Source organism: Rhineura floridana, chromosome 11 (assembly GCF_030035675.1).
Source record: "Rhineura floridana isolate rRhiFlo1 chromosome 11, rRhiFlo1.hap2, whole genome shotgun sequence".
Taxonomy (NCBI): Eukaryota; Metazoa; Chordata; class Lepidosauria; order Squamata; family Rhineuridae; genus Rhineura; species Rhineura floridana.
The window spans coordinates 54,799,391-54,819,944 of NC_084490.1; the positions used below are offsets into that span (position 1 = coordinate 54,799,391).

Sequence of the window (20,554 nt, forward strand, 5' to 3'; positions counted from 1 at the left end):
AGCTACAAGCCTCCAACACGTATCTTGGGGAAGCAGACTAATGGCACAAAGGGCTAATGATTACCCCAACACACTTCCTAGAAGTCCAGCCGTAAAGAGTACACCATCACTTTGAGGACCATCCTTGTGAGTTACTATTGAGCAAGAGGGTGCACACATTCCCTCCTCAAGGATTTGGGGTCCAGCTGTCCTTCCAAGACAGGTTGGCTTCAGCAAGGTGCTGTGAACGGGACTGGTTCAATGAAAATACTGACAATGTACAATCTAAGTTCATTATTAATGTATTTTTTGATAATTTTGTGGTATTTTATTGCAATATTGTGTTTTTTAATTGCTTTTTAAAAATTGTTTTTAAATTTGTATATTTGTTTTTAATGTTTTTAATTGTTGTAAACTGCCCAGAGAGCTTTGGCTATGGGGCGGTATACAAATGCAATAAATAAATAAATTTTAATTAGCTGGAAACCATCCTATGAATGCAATTGAAAGTAGCATTTAAATATTAAAATCCACAGCAGCACATCTTAGGCAGAAAATCAAGACACTACTATTATTTCAGGGAGATCTTCCGAGTCTTCTCACCCCTTCGAGTCAGCCAGATCTACCTTCTCCTGTAAGAAAACTGCTCAGAAACTCTCATGCAGGATTCTTTTCTCCACCCCTAGATGCCAGGATGAATAATGCCAACACTCTTGGACACATTTTCTAAGCAATGGGCTTTTAAAAAACACCATGTTAAAAGTTTGGAAGAGAGGTTTGGAAGAGACTATTATTACAGCTATGTCAGGAGTTGAGAGAAGCCGGGAGCTGTGTTTGCAGCTCTTTCTAGAGTCCCCTCACAAGTTTGGGAAGTTTAAGGGCCCTGGAACCAAATACTTACAGTTGAGGAAAATGACTAGCTGTTAGCAAGCAGGCAGGCCACAAGTTAAGACTGTATGTAATATGTATCCCAGCATACTCTGGCTTTGCTTCCCACCAACACGGTGCAGACAAGAAAGAATTAGCATAGGCCAAAGATGAGCAAGCACTAAAGAGGAGCCCCGCCCAAGCTAGCCCAATCCTTTAATACAGCCCAAATAGTTCAGTGTGCTTGCAGTTTCCCATAGTTTACATAATTTTTCACTCCAGTCTCAGTGCTTTTGGTCAGAGCTGTACTGCAGAATTATTTTTCTTCTCCCCAGTTAGCAATCTGTCAGCTAGTTAATGAAGCAACTATTCAATGTAACTTTATTACAAAAAAGGTCAACGTTTAACACAGCCTTACAAAACTTCAGAAGTCTCTCTGAACATGCTTGTTCACCCTCAAGAGACTTATTTTAAAATTGCCCTTCACTGATTCCAGAAACGTCCTTCACTGCTTCTGTAAGAAGTACCAGCCTGACAGCTGTATGAACTTCTGTGCTGGTGACAAGAGGCTTCTTCTTGTAGTGGGACAGCCTGGCAGCCTCCAAAGCCACCTTCCCATATAGGTGAGGTTTGTTCAGACAGCGAATTACATCCACTGCCCAGCAACATTTACTTGTGTCTTGAGGAACCTGTTTAGCAGGACGAAGCATAGAAAGCATAAGATAAAATAGAAGAGTTTTACCACATAAGCTACAGAGTTGAACCACAGCTGTCTGTGCCTACCTCCCCATTTTTATAAAATCAGCTCTGGGCACACAGTGAGTCTTTCTATCTCCTTGTCCCTATCACATGCCCTTAGGATATAAAGAGGTCACACACTAATTCAACATCCCAAACCTTCTCTGTGAAGTGCAAGAACTACTATGTTGCATCTTTTAGATTAGCTGAATAGCTTTATTTTTGTTTCCTGTTTGTTTCACATATAGGACCTTTGTACTAAGGTGGCAGACAATGCAATAAAAATGCACGGCTTAAATAGTGTTAATATAAAATAGATAAGTTTTCTGGAAAAATAGACACATTGTTGGAGGAATTCTATGTAAAACAAAACACATGCACACACACCCTAAGAAGGATATGGCACAGCAACATGAGGCTAACATTCAACCATGGTACCAATTTTCAGAGCCAGCAGTCAACTCTGCAAAATGTTGAATGTGCCTATACAGAAGCATTATGCACATCTAGGATTAGGCAGAAGGCCATTCCTGTGAGCTAAGACTAATATTTGAGAATCAAGATAGGCATTCCTCATCTCCTGTTTCTATACCCACTATGATAGTTTGTCCCTCCTTTAAAGATGGTAAAAATTAGTGCCTTGCCTAAGACCATCCACTGATGCATGGCCAGAAGGAAAGAGGCACTATGAAGCCAGATCAAGTCCAAGAACATAAGTATACTGCAAAGCAGGCCACTTGGCAAATGTTCACACCATTTCCGTTTTATTATTCCCACCATTTCTTCTCAGAAGATTCCTACACTTGCATTCTTCTTAACATACAGGAAAGCTGGTATGACAGCTGACGCTTACCACATACTAGTAGCTGGCTGTCATTGGGCCAAAACTTAGGTATTAAAAGCAACTGCTACAGAATAAGTTTCTTATTTAAAGCTATCCATATTTTACAGCATTTTAAAAGGATTAAATTAAGAGCCCAACCATTTCCAAACGTTATGCTGAAGCAGCTTGGACAGCACCTTGAATGTTTGGACTAAAACCTGGAGTGGATTCCACTGCCCCAGAGCCAGCAGCTGCCACTGACTGTCCATCTGTAGTTCCTAAAAAGAGCTGCTGTGGCTAAAGCCTTCAGAAATCATATGAACTGGAAGTATTTTCTCCTAGTCTCAAGTGAGTGATAGCTAGCTATGGTTGTATAATTTTGAATTTTGCAAATGGACACCCTGCATTATTAGTGTTCCATAGCAGAGATGCATTCTCAGAACTGTATTTGTAGGGGGTCCTGTTGATCCAACCAGGGGGAAGAATATTCAGTTTTAAGATGGGGTAGAAAACCTGGCTTGTATCCCAAGAATAAGCAAAATCCATCCAAACAATTCCAAGGATGCAATTATATGTATAATTGCAAGTGAACTCTTTTGAATTCAGTGAGACATGCACAAGTTTAAAAAGATGTGTCTGGAACCCTAAATACACTTGCTAGGGAGTAAGGCTTCAATCCTAACAACACTTACCAAGGAGAAAGCCACTGTAAATTCAGTAGGACTTACTTCTGAGTAGGCATGGGTTAAGCTTGCGCTGCAAGTCTCATTTAATGTTCTGTGTGGTTGTATGCACGTGTGCAGACACAGCTCACTTAACCCACCATTTCTGCACAAAGGGGAAATACACAGGAGCATAGAAGGGAGATAAATCCTCCTTGATCCACCCTGTCATGTCTGTACCAAAATGAATGGGAATGTCACTAAAATTTAAAGTTGCATACAAATATCAAATGAACCAACATGGATGTTCTTATTAGTGTGATACTTACCTGTTTTAGGATTCTGTATATGTAGTCTGAATAGACTACTTTCTTCTTCATTCTGTTCACTTGGATGCCACTGAGCATTGATGAACGGAACCCACATTGCTGATAAGTCTTCATTCCCACTATTAAGGGACAAGGCCATATGGCAATTACAACAGTGTTGACAAACTAAGATAAGGCATTAAGAGGACTTTACTCAAGGTTTTGTCACATGTGCTCTACTCGGGAAACAAGTTTATTTTTTAAAGCATTTGCACATTATATTAAGAGCATTCATAATACAGTCCCTCCTGCTGCCTCTGTAACATACTATTTACCATTACTAAATGGAAATGGAAACGCACAGCCTTCAAGTCGATCCCGACTTATGGCAACCCTATGAATAAGGTGTTCATGGTAAGCAGTATTCAGAGAGGGTTTACCATTGCCTCCCCCTCTGAGGCTAGTCCTCCCCAGCTGGCTAGGGCCTGCTTAGCTTGCCACAGCTGCACAAGCCAGCCCCTTCCTTGTCCACAACTGCCAGCTGGGGGGCAACTGGGCTCCTTGGGACTATGCAGCTTGCCCATGGCTGCACAGGTGACAGAGCACATAGCCCCTGAGCCACTCACTATGGGGTGATCTTTAGCTGGCCCTTGACACCCAGGACACACGAGCAGGGATTTAAACTCACAGACTCTGGACTCCCAGCCAGGCTCTCCTCCCCACTGTGCTAAATAGCATTACTGTTTAGGAAGGAAAGACCACAAGTTAAGCTTCAAAGCAAGTCCATACTCTGAAAAAAGGGTAAGTACCAAGTTGGGAATCAGCATCTGACAACTCTGGGGGTATATTCCATACTACATACCAGCTAGAGACCATATCCGCACAGGAATCATAAAATTGTCCTGTCTATCCCATGCTATTTATGTTAACTTCCAATTGTTAATGCAGCTATAAAAAGAAAGAAACATCTGCAATTTCAGTGTGCACATTTCAGGCCAGTTCCAGATTTTTACAGACCAATGTACAAAAAAAGCCATTAAGTCTTTGGTTTTGCCAGGTTTGTCCACCTGACCTACAAGTAGTTCACAGCACAAGCCTAAATGTAGGCTCAGAAACAAGTCCCATTATGTTCAACAGATCTTACATTCAGGTAGGATTATAGTATTACTCATGTATGTACTTGAACAGAAGTTATTGACTCTTCAGCTAAGCAAGTGCGATTAGCTTATGTTTTACCTCTCAGGTAATAATTCTTATCTCTATGATGTGAAAAAGCTTTATCTACTAATGCCTATAGATCAAACAGCAACAACACAGAGGGGCTGGTTTAAAAGCTGGTAACCCTGATTAAGGCAGACTGAGGCTGCATGACTTCTTTAAAGCATTCTTGCAGATACTGGGAACAAAGAGAGATGAGAAATAACACAACAGCTGGACCAATGAAAGTCTGATGTAGGGGGTAGGTGGGCTATATAGGCTAGACACTTCCATGAGTAAACCTATAGCCAAGTCTAAGAAGTTATCTTAACAAAGCTGCCTCTTTCTCCTACCTTTTCTTCTTACTGGCTCTGCTTTTATGGTCTTTAGCAGTCCAACATGCAGTAGTCTGAGAGACAAAGCTTTTTCTGGGAAGAGAAGCAGGTGACAAAGCTTCACCAGTTGAGTTTCTAAATTCTTTATGGGCAAATTTGTCAATTTCAGCTTCTAATTTTTCTGTTCTTAAGTTTATTTTTCTACATCCAAATCAATTTACATTTTTTAAAGCCCACATGAACACTCAACATTTTAGCACCAATTTCTACTCTTTACATATAATTTTGACTAATATAAATATTGGCTAACATAAATAAGCAACTTTCCTCTAACATAATACATTCTTATATTCTGTTTTCACAAGTACATGCATTTTTATGCACATTTTGCTCAAGTATATATTCTTTTGTACATACCACTTGTCTACAGAAGTGCATTGTGAAATTCAGAGAACTGTAGTTTCAAAGGATGGCTATGTTTCGGTTAGTGCATTGTTTTGGAAAGTATGAATTAGGAAGGTTTGCCTTTAAATGTGAACAGAATCAGATTTCTTCCCCAGCCTTACATGACCGTGCTACTGTTAAAGACACAGAAACAAGGCTGCTTATAAAAAGCAGCAGCTCCTAACACTAAGAGTGATATATACAGTATAGTAATACTCGTATAGCCAATAATTCCAGGACTTTTGTTACTATTAGAGTCTGGTTTTCTAGCTACATTTTCTGCTTGAAAGACATCCATCTGCCAAGCCACTCCTTTCATCATCAGTAACTATAACTATTTAAGCTGCTCAGAATTCTCACCACACATGCAGCCTCCTGTAACACCTTCAGCCAACACTGAAGAAACCAGATACTGAACACAAAACCCTATCACTCACAAATTTGGAACCTTACCTGAAACAGCTACCCAACAATGTACTTCAAATAATACCCTCTGTCAAAGTTCAGAAAACAACTATTATCAAGAAAGATCAGTGAAGAAAGAGGCTTTTATAACAGCTATGCTCCTCCTTACCAGTTTCATTTCCAGGTGCAACAAATATCATACCTTTAAAACCCTGTGTTGGATTAAATCAAAAAGTTAATATGGTATGTAATTTGTGGTCCCAGTCCACCTGAGTTGATATGAGGATGTTTAATCTGGAACAGCGGTTTAAATTCTTGCTGACAGGGGAAGGGGGGGGAGTTCTATACTGAATTTCCTGCTGAGCAAATCTTGCAACTCTGTCATGGAATCCAACACATTGCAAAGGATTCTGGGGCATGCATTCAGTTCATGCATCAGCCAGGCTTGTTAGATCTTACTATTGTCTAGCATCCATTGAGAATATGACACACAACACATTAGAAAAACCCTTCTGGATCAGACCAAGGGACCATCTAGTCCAGCAACTGTTTTCCCCCAGTGGCCAACCAGGTGCTTCTGGGAAAACTGGAAGCAGGACAAGTAGGTAATAGCCCTTCCTCACTGTGTGCCCCTCAGCTGTTTGCATTCTGAAGTACAAGTGGGACCAGCAATGACATATTATACCTCATAGAAGTAAACCTTATAGTACTGTTTAGGCCTCGTCTTGAGGGAGGAAAGGTGAAAGGATATCATTGATCTTCCCTTTCCCGGCTGCGCTATCCCAAACTTGAGCAATTTATTGTATGTATAGTGGGCTGTGGGCTCTAGAGAGTAGGAAAGGCAAAAGAGTTTTTTCCTTTTCTACATTCTGAAACATTCCCATAGAGCACAGGAAGAAGAGGTTTTTCAAGGATATACATCCCTACAACCTTACTCCTCCCTACATCTACACTACTTATTAAAATCCGTTAAGGGCTTGAGTAAACCAGCTTGTTCTCTCTCCCTGCCCTCCATTGTTCCTCCCCCCTCATTTGGTACCTGAACAAGACTTTCCTCTTCTCCCAGGCATTTTAGCATGTGTTTTAAATTTTTATATTGTTTTAAATTTTAAAATTGTGTTTTAAATTGTGTTTAAAATACGTGTTTTAAATTGTATATTTGTTTTAATGTTTTTGATTGCTGTAAACCGCCCAGAAAGCTTCGGCTATGGGGTGGTATACAAGTGCAATAAATAAATAAATAATATGTCTCAACCACTTTCCACCTGACCTCCATTTCCCCCTTTTTTTCCCTCAAGCGACACCCAAATCTCAACTGCTCTTAACCATAGTTGACATACACTGATAGCCTCATACATCCTGCTATAATTCTGGTTTCCCTGGAACCTTCCCCTCCCCTACCTCATGATATTAGGAAGAAGTGCCCATAAAAAAAAGAATGGACTAGGAAGCCAGGATTTCAGTCATTAGACAGCAGTGCATGGGTCCCCTCTTCAGAAGCATGAGGACAGGAGTTCCTGTCTCTGGTGTTCAATGTGAACCTGAAAGTTCCTTCTTCTCCAGGCGGTGAGATGAGTTAGCACAATGTTTTCTGATCTACATGTCCTCAACTCTGGAATTTCACAGGGCCTTCTCTGCCCATTGTGGAGGTTTACAAACTATTTTTCTTTTGATTTACAAGCTTCTGTACTTCTGCGTAACTGAGGAGTCCCTCGCATAGACAGAAACCACTCCCTTAATTTTGGGTGGCTCTGTCCTTCTTCCAGACTGATAGATACCACTGGACTACCCCAGTTCATCATCAGAGGAATGACAAGTGGGACAGCAACAAAATCTTGCAATATATTTTCACATTCCAACAGCAGCAAGCACTTTTGATAAAGGAGCCAGCTAGTCAGTCATGCCTTCCTCCTGAATATTGCAACTTGTAAGAAGCTCAAGCAATGCTGCCATCTCTCCAACCCATTTATGTTTTTATTTTCTGTCAATCAAAATTCTGTGGCTACTGAGCATGCTCAGCCTTCAATGAGATGTGTTTCTCTTGGGGGGCGGAAAGGAGTGCTCCTTAGGGTTTTTTTTAAAGGAGTTTGTTTGTATTTCTGCAAACTTTTGGTTTCACACAAGCATTCTGATACCTCTCTCTTGTTTGTTATTTGCCCCATTATAGCTCCATTTCCATCAGTACCCACAATGTGAGTTTGCTACTAGAGGGAACTGTGGTGATGATGAGATTGCTTCCAAACATAGAAGGAAGAGACAGAGAAAGGAAATGTTCAGGGTGGTTGAAACAAAAAGGGATTCTGAAGAGCTCCAAAATGATATCTCCAAACTTGATGAATAGGCAGAATAATGCCAAATGCAGTCAAATGTAAATTAGCATAAAATAATGCACATTGGGGCAAATTTCACATATACGCTCATGGAGTCTGAAGTGGCAGTGACTGACAAGAAATGAGACCTTGGGGTTGTAGTGGATAGATTGATAAAGATGTTTATTAATTGTGCAGCAGCTGTTAAAATGCAAATTCCTTACTAGGAATCATTAGCAAAGGGATTGAAAATAAAAATGTCAATATCATAATGCCATTTTACAAATGTATGGTGCAATTGCACTTGGAATACTGCGTACAGTTCTGGTTGTCTCGCCACAAAAAGCATGTTGTAGAGCTGGATAAGGTTAAAAAATGGACAACCAAAATTATCAAGGGGATGGAGAACTCGCCTATGAGGAAAGGTTACAATATATGGGGGGGTAGTTTTGAGAAAAGGCAAGACAATAGAGACATATACAATTATGAAGAAAGTGAACAGAGAGACATTTTTCTCCCTCATAATATCAGAACTTGGGAACATCCAATAAAGCTGAATTTTTGAAGATTCAAGACAGACAAAGCTTATTCACACAGTGTCTAGTTAGACTATGGAACTCACTCCCACAAGTTGTAATGAAGGCCAGCAACTTGGATGGCTTTAAAAGAGAATTAGGCAAGTTCTGTTGGAATGTATGAGGTTCAACTCCAACTTGGTGGGTTGAGGCTGCATGGGGTTAAAAAGGGTAGCTAGGGAGGAGACCTCTTTGTTGCTAGGCTATACCTGTCCTTTGATGCTTGCCGTCTCTCCCCTTCCTGCTAGACTGATATGCAAAGGATGTTGATTCCAGTTCCTTCCCGCCTCCCCAGTTTCTCTCTCTCTTTCTCGGGGAACAGACATCTTTCCTTTGTCTCTCCCTCTCAACCAGCATGAGAGCTGCACTGGGATCGGTGCAGACTGCTCCAACATAGTTAGTTAGCTAGATATAGAACTCTTTCCTATCAAGCATGTACTTCCAGAATAAAGTAGTTGTTTCTTATTTTACAGCTTAAAGTCTCTGTCTGACTAATTTGTAGGGAAGGTAGAATCTTAGCAAAGATTCAAACACACACATGTAAGCTCGCTCAATACTCTCCGCTCTGCTAAACAACTCAATAGAATTTCGACAAGTTCGAGGATGATAAGGCTATCAGTGGCTACTAGTTATGATGTCTATATTCTCCCTCCACTGTCAAAGGCAGTATACTGTCAGAGGCCTAACCAATAGGGCTAATAAATATTATATCTATCTATCTATCTGGACTTATCTTGAACTGGGAGTGCAGCATTGGGAGGCTGACCATGGTGCTCTCTTGGGTATTTGTGTCTCACCGATGTGCCTTTTTTGGAAATAAAACTCTGGAAGAATGGATTGTGCATATCCAGTTCCACTGGATGAGAGAAATTACAGACAGGTGAAAATCTCACATTCTTTGTTTCCTCACCATTGATGAAAGACTTTTGCTTCCCAGGCATCTGTCACCACCAGGTGTTGTTAGATGGCTGGATAAGCCACCTGGTCTGGGTCTTTGGAGGAAAGGTGAGATATATATGTAATACATAAGTTGAAAAGCCAAGTTTTAAATATCTGTTTGTCCACATTCACCCCTCCTTATTCTTGTCTCAGTAGAACATAAGAACAGCTCTGTTGGATCAGGCCAGTGGCCCATCTAGTCCAGCACTGTTCTCACAGTGGCCAGGCAGATGCCTATGGGAAGCCCACAAGCAGAACATGAATGCTACAGTTCTTTCCCCTTCCTGCAGTTCTCACCAACTGGCATTCAGAGGCATACTGCTTCCTACAGTGGAGGGAGAACATAGTCATTGTGTCTAGAAGCCATTGATAGCCTTATCTTCCATGAATCTCTCCTTATTTTGTATATTTTATATTATAACCTCCTTGGGATCAGGGAGTTGTCTATGCAGCTCTGTAAGGAGCCATGCGGTATAGTGGCTACAATTAGTGTCTGACAATGGTTGGAGAGACTGATGTTCAAACCCACTCAGCCAGGAAGCTTATTAGGTGACCATGGACCACACCCGACCTCTCAATCTATTCTACCTCCCAAGATAGTTGTGAAGATAAAAGCGGCGGGAAGAGCAAGAATCATGAACTCCGCCTTGAGCTCCTTAGAGGAAAGGCAGGATATATACATGAACAGCGTTGTTTAAATAAACCATGCTACGCATAAGCGCGCAGCTCTTTCTAAGCCGCCAGGTGGCCCTGCAAGTCTTCAGAGTGAGGGAAGGACGGCAGAACCCAACAGTAGGCGTGGTTCCACCCCATCTTTAGGGGAGGTAGCTCCGCCCCACAATTGCCTCACCTCCTCCTCCGGCGTGACGCGCCTCCAGTCGCGAGCGGCGTCTCAGGTGAGAGGGCGTGGTTTCTGCAGAAGCTCTCCCTCCTGAGTTGGCGCTTTCGGCCGGTGGCTTCGCTGGCTGGCTGCAGAGCGGTCGTCTTTTTCCTTGTCGCTGGTTTGTCCGTCCTAGCGGTGCCATGGCAGCGCAAGAGAGTCAGGAGTTCGGCAAGGCGGATTTCGTGCTCCTCGACGCCGTTTCTATGCCCGAGTTCATGGCCAACCTCAGGCTGAGGTAAGAAGGGGAGGGAATGGGCGGGGGTCTATGTGCCCCACCCCCGAGTTTCTGAGGAGGGGGAGGAGGAAGCTCTGCTTGGAGGAAGGAGAGGGGCAGCAGGTGTTTCTCCCCTTCCACTCGCCCTTGTATAAGCATGTTACCAGGTGAGGGCGTGCCTGTCACTTCACGGGAGAGGCTTTTTTTTGGTGGTGCCAATACTGGAAGGGGAAGTAAAAGCGTTTTTTTCTTTCTCCACCCCCACTTTATTGGATCAACGTGATTGTTATCTTTCAATATTCAGATATAGCATTTCCAAGGATTCACAGCAGTTAATGTAAATAAACTACTAGTGATTTTTACAGTAACCCTGTCGAGCAAGTTAGTATTGTCATCTCCTGTATCGTCGGGCGGTGTGTGTGTGTGTGTGTGTGTGTGTGTGTGTGATATGAGGCGGGGACAGAGCGAGAGAGCTGGCAGCTTGCTTGAGGCTACCGGGTGGGTTCATGGCAGAGGCAAGGTTCGGGCTAGGGATTTCCTGGTTGGTATCTCAGTTTCTTAGTTGCTGTATGAAGGGCAACTAGTCCAGTATTATGAAGGCTTCCGACTCCCAGTGTAGAAGTTGCACCCTTAGCTATACTTTAGTGATAGGTCTGCCCACTATGGGTTTAATCTTATTTATTTATTTTATTAGATTTATATCCCACCCCTTCTCCCAGTTGGAGCCCAGTGAGGCAAACAAAAGCACTAAAATCGCTTTTAACACATAATAAAAACAGACTTTAAAATATATTAAAGCAAAACAACCGTTAACAATATATTAAAACAAAACATCTTTAAAATCATTTTTAAAGAGCTTAAAAAATATGTTTTTTAAAAGAAGGTTTAAAAACATTAAAAAGCAATTCCAGACACAGACTGGGATAAGGGCTCTACTTAAAAGGCTTGTTGAAAGAGGAAGGCCTTCAGTAGGCACTGAAAAGATAACAGAGAAAGGTAGGTGCCACTATACTAAAGGTCTGTTTCCTATGTTGTGCAGAACCAACCTCCTGATAAGAGTACCTTCACCTGCAGAGCGCAGTGATCGACTGGGTATATAAGGGATAAGACGGTCTTTCAGGTATCCTGGTCCTAAGCTGTATAGGGCTTTGTGCACCAAAACTAGAACCTTGAACTTAGCCCGGTAGCTAATAGGTAGCCAGTGCAATTCTTTAATCAGCGGGATGACATGTTGGCGATAATCTGCCGCAGTGAGCAGTCTTGGTGTTGCATTTTGCACCAGCTGCAGCTTCCGGACCAACCTCAAGTGTAGCCCCACATAGAGTGCATCACAGTAATCCAGCCCGGAGATTACCAGTGCATGGACAACAGTGGTCAGGCTATCCCAGTCCAGAAACGGCCGCAGCTGTCTTACCAGCAGAAGCTGGTAAAAGGCACTCCTAGCCACTGAGGTCACCTGAGCCTCTAGTGACAAAGATGGATCCAAGAGCACCCCAGACTACAGACCTGCTTTTTCAGAGGGAGCATAACCCCATCCAAAGCAGGCAACTGACCAATTAATTAACCTTATAATGGAAATAAAAGATCCCACTGACTCAGATCCAAGTTCAGCTTAATTCTTCAGCATCCTGTTGCCAGCCTACAATGAAGGCAGTAGTTTTCTTGTTTATTCTGCAAGAACTCATCTTCAGAGATATGTTGCCTCTGTACAGTTTCTGTTGACATATCATGGTTCATAACTGCTATGAGACATCTCCACCTTTAATTTAGCTAAAACTGTATAACAAAGTAAATATGTTATAATAGGGGTGGATAATATTTTCAGGGTACCAAGGGATGGAGGGGGAGGGTCTGAACACCCCTTATAGAATCATAGAATAGTAGAGTTGGAAGGGGCCTATAAGTCCATCAAGTCCAACCCCCTGCTCAATGCAGGAATCAAAATCAAAGCATTCCCTTCATTCGTTAATCCATCATCCATTCATTTCATTCATTCTTTTGGGTTTGGGGCACTACACTGAAGGAGGTGGAGGGCTGCATGTGGCCCCTGAGCTGTGAGTTGCCCACCTGGGTTTTAGAAGTACTTAAGAGTTGTCCTGCTAGGTCATATCAAGGATCCATCCAGCCTGACATCCTGCTTCATCATCTCCTTCCGCAACAGCAACACCTAAATAACTGCTTGAAACATCCCAAAGGCATTTCATTACTTCTTTTTAAAGTATTATTACCTTTCCCCTGCTTTTCAGCATAGATATCCTCCCAAGGGACTGTAGATTTTTATGACTACTATTTCAGTGTTCATCAATAAACACAATGTTTGAATTGCATATTTGTTCTGCATCTTAATCATACTGTTGGTAGGGTGTTATCAGTTGAGACCATGCCATCACAATGTTGCCCGCATTCCTAATCCACCTATGAAATCCAGACCATAAAATGTTTCAAAAGCAGAGAGCAGGTTCACTGTGGAAAAGATGCTTACATAGCACCTGGCTGCAAGTGACTAAGTGAGCCAAGCTGCAGAATGAAGGGGAAAGTCAAACATATAAACTTGATAAAGTTGGGCTGAATGAACTCAATCAACAGGATCAAAGTCGTCATAGATATCCCACTCTCCCTATGTCATCCCATAAGAATTGCTTAGCATTCTATTAAAACAAAACAAAAAATGCAAGCCGTTGTTTTGACAGCTCCAACAAATGAATGGAGAGGGGGAGAGGCTGAGTACTTCTTCCTGAACCATGTTGTGCAGAGCTGTTGTGTCCAATGACTGAGAATATCTTGCCATCCTGTGCAAAATGTACATCCAGGGAAAATGGTGGCTGAGAGGGGTTACCTGGCACATCTTGCTTTTCAGTAATGTAAAAGGTATGTTTAATGATAGAATGTAACCATTTGCTTCTTGCAAACAGCAGGATTGATTACAGTGGTTAACTGCTAATTCCCTTCAGGGCTGCCATGTGTTGGCAATGGAATCCTAAAACCCCTGCCTGGGAGCAATTACATAATCACTATTGCCCAGGCAAACCACTCTTACAGGGAACAGAATAATGGCTGAAATTTTTAAAGGCAGCACAGGCTTTCTCTTTTCCCCTCTTTCCTCCCCCCCCCCCTTACATACAGAAAGTAGCATTATGTTTTGGATTCTGAGAGTACTTGCTTGGACACGTCAATTTATTTGAATGGAACTTACTTTCAAGTAAGTATGGGTAGGATTGCTAAATGGGGTTTTAAAACTTCTTGCAAAAATGTATTGAAAGATCTTTGAGTGTTTACTCTGTTCTTTCATTGCAAAGAAATTAAATTGTGTCCAGCTTTCTTGCTGTTAAATTGGTACAGCAGCTGCTCAGTGCCTGTTTTTATTGGTTTTGTGGCAAAATGAGATTCCATTTCTCTGGGCGGGTGTGTGGTCTGTGTCTGTAGATGGCATGTCACTATATTTAAACACATTTGGCACATCAGATTATTTTTGGGTTTGTGAAGTTTATGCTTCATGAAAACAGACATGCTGAACTTGAACACATCTATATGGAATTCAGTTCCATTGGTTTCAGTTCTGTTTATTTTAAAGTAAATGTGTTTAGGACGTTAGTCTAAGCTCTAATTCATCTAAAGAAATGAGTTACGCAATTTTGGTTTGAAAGACATAACTGATGAGCTGGATTTCTTGTCTACTACCAAAGCCTCTCTTCTGCATTTGTGCCATCTAATGTTCTGTTGCCTATACCTGGGATAAATTGTTCTCTCTCTTTTCTTTCAAGTCTCTCTTGAAAATCTACAATTTCCACATAGTGTGCCTGTTCTTCTAGAACCCAGTTGTTGTTATGTGCCTTCAAGTCGATCACAACTTATGGGGACCCTATGAATCACCGACCTCCAATAGCATCTGACGTGAACCACCCTATTCAGATCTTGTAAGTTCAGATCTGTGGCTTTCTTTATGGAATCAATCCATCTCTTGTTTGGCCTTCCTCTTTTTCTACTCCCTTCTGTTTTTCCCAGCATTATTATCTTTTCTAGTGAATCATGTCTCATTATGTGTCCAAAGTATGATAGATAACCTCAGTTTCCTCTTTTTAGCTTCTAGTGATAGTTCTGGTTTAATTTTTTCTAATACCCAAATATTTGTCTTTTTCACAGTCCATCACATGCGCAAAGCTTTCCTCCAACACCACATTTCAAATGAGCTGATTTTTCTCTTATCCGCTTTTTTCACTGTCCAACTTTCACATCCATACATAGAGATCGGGAAGACTGAATGATCCTGACTTTAGTGTTCAGTGATGCATCTTTGCTTTGGAGGACCTTTTCTAGTTCTCTCATAGCTGCCCTCCCCAGTCCTAGCCTTCTTCTGATTTCTTGACTATTGCCTCCAGTTTGGTTAATGACTGTGCCAAGGTATTGATAATCCTTGATAAGTTCAATGTCCTCATTATCAACTGTAAAGTTACATAAGTCTTCTGTTGTCATTACTTCAGTCTTCTTGACATTCAGCTGTAATCCTGCTTTTGTGCTTTCCTCTTTAACTTTCAACAGCATTTGTTTCAAATCATTACTGGTTTCTGCTAAGAGTTTGGTATCGTCTGCATATCTTAAATTATTGATATTTCTCCCTCACACCTCCTTCATCTTGGTCCAATCCTGCTTTCCATATGATTTGTTCTGTGTATAGATTAAACAAGTAGGTTGATAAAATACACCCCTGTCTCACACCCTTTCCTAATCGGTTTCTCCATATTCTGTCCTTACAGTAGCCTCTTGTCCAGAGTATAGGTTGTGCATCAGGACAATCAGATGCTGTGGCACCCCAGTTTCTTTTAAAGCATTCCATAGTTTTTCATGATCTACAAAATCAAAGGCTTTGCTGTAATCTATAAAGCACAGGGTGATTTGCTTCTGAAGTTCCTTGGTCCAACTTATGTTTGCAATATTATCTCTGGTGCTTCTTCCTTTTCTGAATCCAGCTTGGACATCTGGCATTTCTTGTTCCATATATGGTAAGAGCCTTCGTTGTAGGATTTTGAGCATTACTTTACTTGCGTGAGATATCAAGGCAATAGTTCAATAATTACTGCATTCCCTGGGATCTCCTTTCTTTGGAATTGGGATGTATATTGAAGGCTTCCAGTCTGTGGGCCATTGTTTAGTTTTCCATATTTGTTGACAATTTTTTGTCAAACTTTGGACAGATTCAGTCTCAGTAGCTTGTAGCAACTCTTTTATAGAGTTCTTCAGTGTACTGCTTCCATCTTCCTTTTATTTCATCTCGGTGTGTTCCCTTATTGATTATTCAACATCCCTACCATTGGTTTAAATTTCCCTTTCATTTCTCTAATGTTTTGGAATAGGGCTCTTGTTCTACCTTTTTTGTTGTCCTCTTCTAGTTCTGTACAATAACCATCATAATAGTTCTCTTTGTCCTTACGTACTAGTCGCTGTATAGTTGCATTTAGGGTTCTAACGGTTTTTCTATCTCCTTTTGCTTTCCTCCTCTCTTTAACCATTTTAAGAGTTTCTTCAGTCATCCATTGAGGTCTTTCTCTCTTTTTAACTAGAGGTGTTGTCTTTTTGCATTCTTCCCTGATAATGTCTCTGACTTCACTCCATAGTTCTTCTGGTTCTCTGTCAACTAAATTTAAAACCTCAAATCTGTTTCTTTATTTGATCTTTATATTCTTCTGGGATGTTATTTAAATTGTATGTTGGCATTATGATTGCTTTGTTCTTCGTTAGCTTTACTCTGATTTTTTTATATGACCAGTTCATGATCTGTACCACAGTCTGCTCCTGGTCCTGTTCTTGCAGAAAGTATGAAACTTCTCCATCTTCTGCTACCAATTATAAAATCAGTTTGATTCCTATATTGACCATTTGGTGATGTCCACATGTACAGTCATCTTTTCAGTTGCTCAAAAAATGTGTTTGCAAGAAACAAATTATTGGCTTCAGAAAATTTGACAAGTCTTTCTCCTGCTTCATTTCTATCTTCTAAACTCTGTTTCTACACAATTCCTGGTTCTTCTTTGTTCCCTGCTGTTGGTAAGTTCCATTTCTTTCTTGACAATTTCTAACTTTCCCTGGTTCATCCTTCTCACATTCCATGTTCCTATTCTGTACGTTGTACAACTTTGGACTCTCCTTTCTCATCTGTGCTCTTCAGCCTCTCAGCTTCCTTTCAGCTTTGACCCAGCTGCGTCACTAGTCACAGCACTACTCATACTTGACCTTTGTTCTTCCTCAGTAGCTTGTTGAGTGCCTTCTGACCTGGGAGTCTCATCTTCCAGCACTATCTCATGTTGCATTTTGGATACTCTGTTCATAGTTTTTCGTGGTAAGTGGTATTCAGAGGTGGTTTACCGTTGCCTTCCTCTGAGTTTGGATGCATCTTAGTCTGGTGTCTCAGCTTTTACCATTCTGCCATGGGTGCCCCTGCTAGGAGTCTAGCCCCGTGGTCTAGACCCTGACAACATTGCCCTCAGCTTCTTCAACACTCAAACCCCCTCACCATGTTAAGGTGTGCATCCTAGAGGGGGCTAGAACCTGGAGAACCATTTAAATGTGCCTGATGAAGCTCCATCTCTGAAGCTATATCAGTACCTGCATGGGAGAATATCTGGGAGTCATAGAATCATAGAGCTGGAGGGAACCATGTGGGGATTCTGCTCAGTGTAGGGAATCTGCAGGTACTGGGAATCTCCAATAGATGGCTGTCCAGCCTCTGCTTGAAGACCTCCAATGAAGGAGAGTCCCATCCCCAGGCATTGGCTCCATTGTCAAATTGTTTTTATCATTAAGAAGTTTTTCCTAACATTGAATCGAAATCTACCTTCCTGTAACTTAAAACCATTAGATCTAATCCTGTCCTCTGGGGCAGCAGAGAACAAGTCTTTGTCCTCTTATTTTGTGAGAGCCATTCAGGTATTTTTGATAGGAGCTGGGGATCAACAATATCTAGGGCGCAACAGGTTTCCCACTTCTGCTTTAACTTTTCCTCATAGGACTTCTTTTCCATTGCCTACCAGTTTGTCAGTATCTTTCTTAAAAGTGCAGTGACCCAGAACAGGGCACAGTACTCCAGATGACACAGGATTCGTGTTGCACAAAATGGAACTATTGCGGCTTATGAGTTGGAAACCATGGCGCTCCTGCGGCCTAAAATCTTGCTAGCATTTTTTGGAGCTGCCTCATACTGTTGCCTCATTTTTAGCTTGTGATTAACTACAATCCTGAGATAATTTTCACATTCTTGCTGCCAAGTCGGGTATCTCCCATCCTATACCTTTGCCCGTCTCTCTCCCTCCCCTCCCCCCACCCACCATTGCAGAACTTTGAATTTAATTGCTTTAGAATTTCTAACTGTGCTGAAACTGTCAGGGTCATTTTGACTTTTATTCTTGTCTTCTGGGGAGTTAGCAATCCTGCTCAATGTTGTGTTCTTTCCAAATCTGATAAGGATGCTTTCTACTCCATCTAAGCCATTGATGAAAATGTTGTTGAAGTATACTGGGCCCAGGACAAAGCCCTTTGGCATCCCATTCAACCCCAGTTTGCTGAGCAATAGCTGATGAGCACTCTTGAGTTCAGTTTTCCAACTAGCTGTTGATCTACCTAACAGTATTATCATCTAGCCTGCATTTAACCAGTTTGCTAACCAAAATATGATGGGGACTTTGGCAAATGATTTGATGAAATCTAAAGATATTATGTGCACAGAATTTTCCACAACTCACTAAGCTAGTAATCTGGTTGGGGGTGGGGGAAGACAAGATTAGTCTGGTAAGATTTGCTCTTGACAAACCCATGCTGGCTTCTACTAATAGCTTTATAATGTGTAATAGTATCTTTCTGGTGTTGAAGTCAGATTGGACCATGGTCCATCCGCTTCTCGCAGTGGCCAATCATATTCATCTGGGAAGCCTATTAGCAGGACATGCCTTCTCCTATTGTTTTTCCCCAGCAACTAGTAGAGATTTCTGCAGAAGGGAGGGAATCACATTATTATTATTGCCAGTGAAAAACCAAACTCACCACAAGAATGTCCCTATATCCCCTTGTAATTCCAAACATATTACTCCCTTCACAAAAGCATAAGCAAATAGGGCAGGGAGACTTCCTAAAATTGGCTTTCTGGTTTGACAAGCAACTTGTGGACCATATGCTAGAAAAGGGGCAAGAGTGTGAAAACAGGTCCCATTTCACAGGGTAAACCAAACAGTCTCATTTGCAAATGTGCTGTGCTTACTTTTGTCTCTGAACACCTGGTAACAGTGCTGGATAGAAATCTGACCGAAAGGAGGTGGTATGGAGATAAGAGAGTCATAGCTTACTATAGTCCTGAATCTTCTGTAAACATCTGTGGGGAAAAACCCAGATGTCCTGCCCCTAGTTTGGCATGCTATCCAATAACAACACCATACCAGTAGTAATAGTAGCTAGTAATAGTTCCTCTGCACCTCTTGGCTGAAAGAAAAACCAGTATTTTTCTATCAAAATGAGCTTTCTACATACGCTTGTTCATGCATATCCACGTTTGCACGTTGGTCATCTCAGAAAATGGCAGCTATGGGATTAATGCTACATGGTGAGCAATGAAACCAGTGCACAGATGGATGAACTTAAATAGACTGAAGCTGAATCCAGACAAAGAGGGATAAGTTTTCCTGTAAGTGATGGGGTTGTCATTCAGATACAAAGACTTGGAGTCCTAATCAACCTTGCCCTGCTTTTTGATAAGCAGGTTCTTATGGTAGTTTGATCAGTTTCAGTTATTGCACAGACTCTTTTCCTTTGAGAGAGGATCTTACAACACTGACTTAAGCTTTTTAAAATATTCAGGATTGACTACTGCAATACTCCATGTGGGCCTTTCCTTGAAGGCAACTTGGAAACTTCAGCTAGTGCAAAATGCTGCTTTGTGTTTCCTTATGGATCCTGGGAGACACAAGGGTATAGCTGTCAGTATGCTTCTGGATTCAGTTCAGTGTGCCTGGTGTTAATCTTTAAAGCTTTTCACAGCCTTGGCCCTGTGTACCTCCACAGTCACCTCTCCCTCTATCAACCCTATGACAGCTTTGGCCATCTCCCTGTGAGGCACGGGTATCCACAGGAATTTTTCCAGGGCATAGCAGGGATTAGCAAAGTAAAACACAGAAAGAGAGGACCAGGCTAGTTTCTAACAAAACAAATGAAGAGTATAGTGCCTGTACATTTTGCCTGGTAACATCAGGTTCTACAAATGCTAGAAACCTACTCTTTTTCTTAAATGAAAGCTAGGAATCTGGGGATTATGATTCATCTGCCCACCCACCCCCACCCCGGATGCCAATGCCTTGAGGTAAGAACTGTCACATGTGGAAGGAGGGACCTTACATCAGTTGAAAAGATCTCCCACGCCTCAGATCTACAGTTTATTTTATTTATTTAAAATATTTCTATCCTGCCCTTCTACCCTATAATAGGGCACTCAGGGTGGCTTACAAAAATAAAATCAAACATGTACATCTCCGGGACAAGATCGTTTTCAGAAGTCTCTGGAAAACCAACAGGGAGGGAGCAGAGCAAACTTCTTGGGGTAGAGTATTCCAAAGCTTGGGGGCCACAGCTGAAAAAGCTCTCTCCCGCGTGCCTGTCAATCTAACATCTTTCACTCCAGGCACACAGAGGAGACCAGAGGCAGATGATCTTAAATCCCGGGCAGGTACATATGGGCTTAAGCGGTCCCTCAGATACATTGGTCCAAGGCCGTTTAGGGCTTTAAAGGTCAGAACCAGCACTTTGAATTGGCCCGGAAACAAATTGGGAGCCAGTGGAGTTGGTAAAGCACAGTTCTGTCTTTTAGAAAGACTTTCAATTGATATGCTTCGTTTGGCCTCTCAT

General features: G+C 41.7%; 2 protein-coding genes across 4 annotated transcripts in view; one reads left to right on the forward strand and one right to left on the reverse strand.

The window, feature by feature from the left end:
• Nucleotides 1-1,204: 1,204 nt before the first annotated feature.
• Nucleotides 1,205-10,707, reverse strand: LOC133365789 (histone H2B, gonadal-like). 3 transcript variants are annotated; one of them, XM_061588025.1, is made up of 4 exons: nucleotides 10,432-10,701; nucleotides 4,928-5,002; nucleotides 3,399-3,517; nucleotides 1,205-1,535 (listed from the first exon to the last, which is right to left on the reverse strand). In XM_061588025.1, exons 1-4 carry the CDS (start codon nucleotides 10,604-10,606, stop codon nucleotides 1,317-1,319), a joined length of 588 nt encoding a protein of 195 aa, XP_061444009.1. In that variant the 5' UTR covers nucleotides 10,607-10,701; the 3' UTR covers nucleotides 1,205-1,316. The 3 variants fall into 3 exon arrangements, with proteins under 3 accessions (XP_061444009.1, XP_061444011.1, XP_061444010.1); XM_061588027.1 differs by lacking the exon at nucleotides 10,432-10,701 and adding an exon at nucleotides 5,928-5,973; XM_061588026.1 differs by lacking the exon at nucleotides 4,928-5,002 and having other exon boundaries at nucleotides 10,432-10,707.
• The window catches only part of MYO1D (myosin ID), a 178,239-nt gene continuing 168,108 nt past the window's right edge, over nucleotides 10,424-20,554 (forward strand). The window contains exon 1 of the mRNA XM_061588024.1: nucleotides 10,424-10,699. Coding sequence (XP_061444008.1) covers nucleotides 10,605-10,699 — 95 coding nt within the window. The 5' untranslated portion in view covers nucleotides 10,424-10,604. The remainder of the gene's footprint in view (nucleotides 10,700-20,554) is intronic.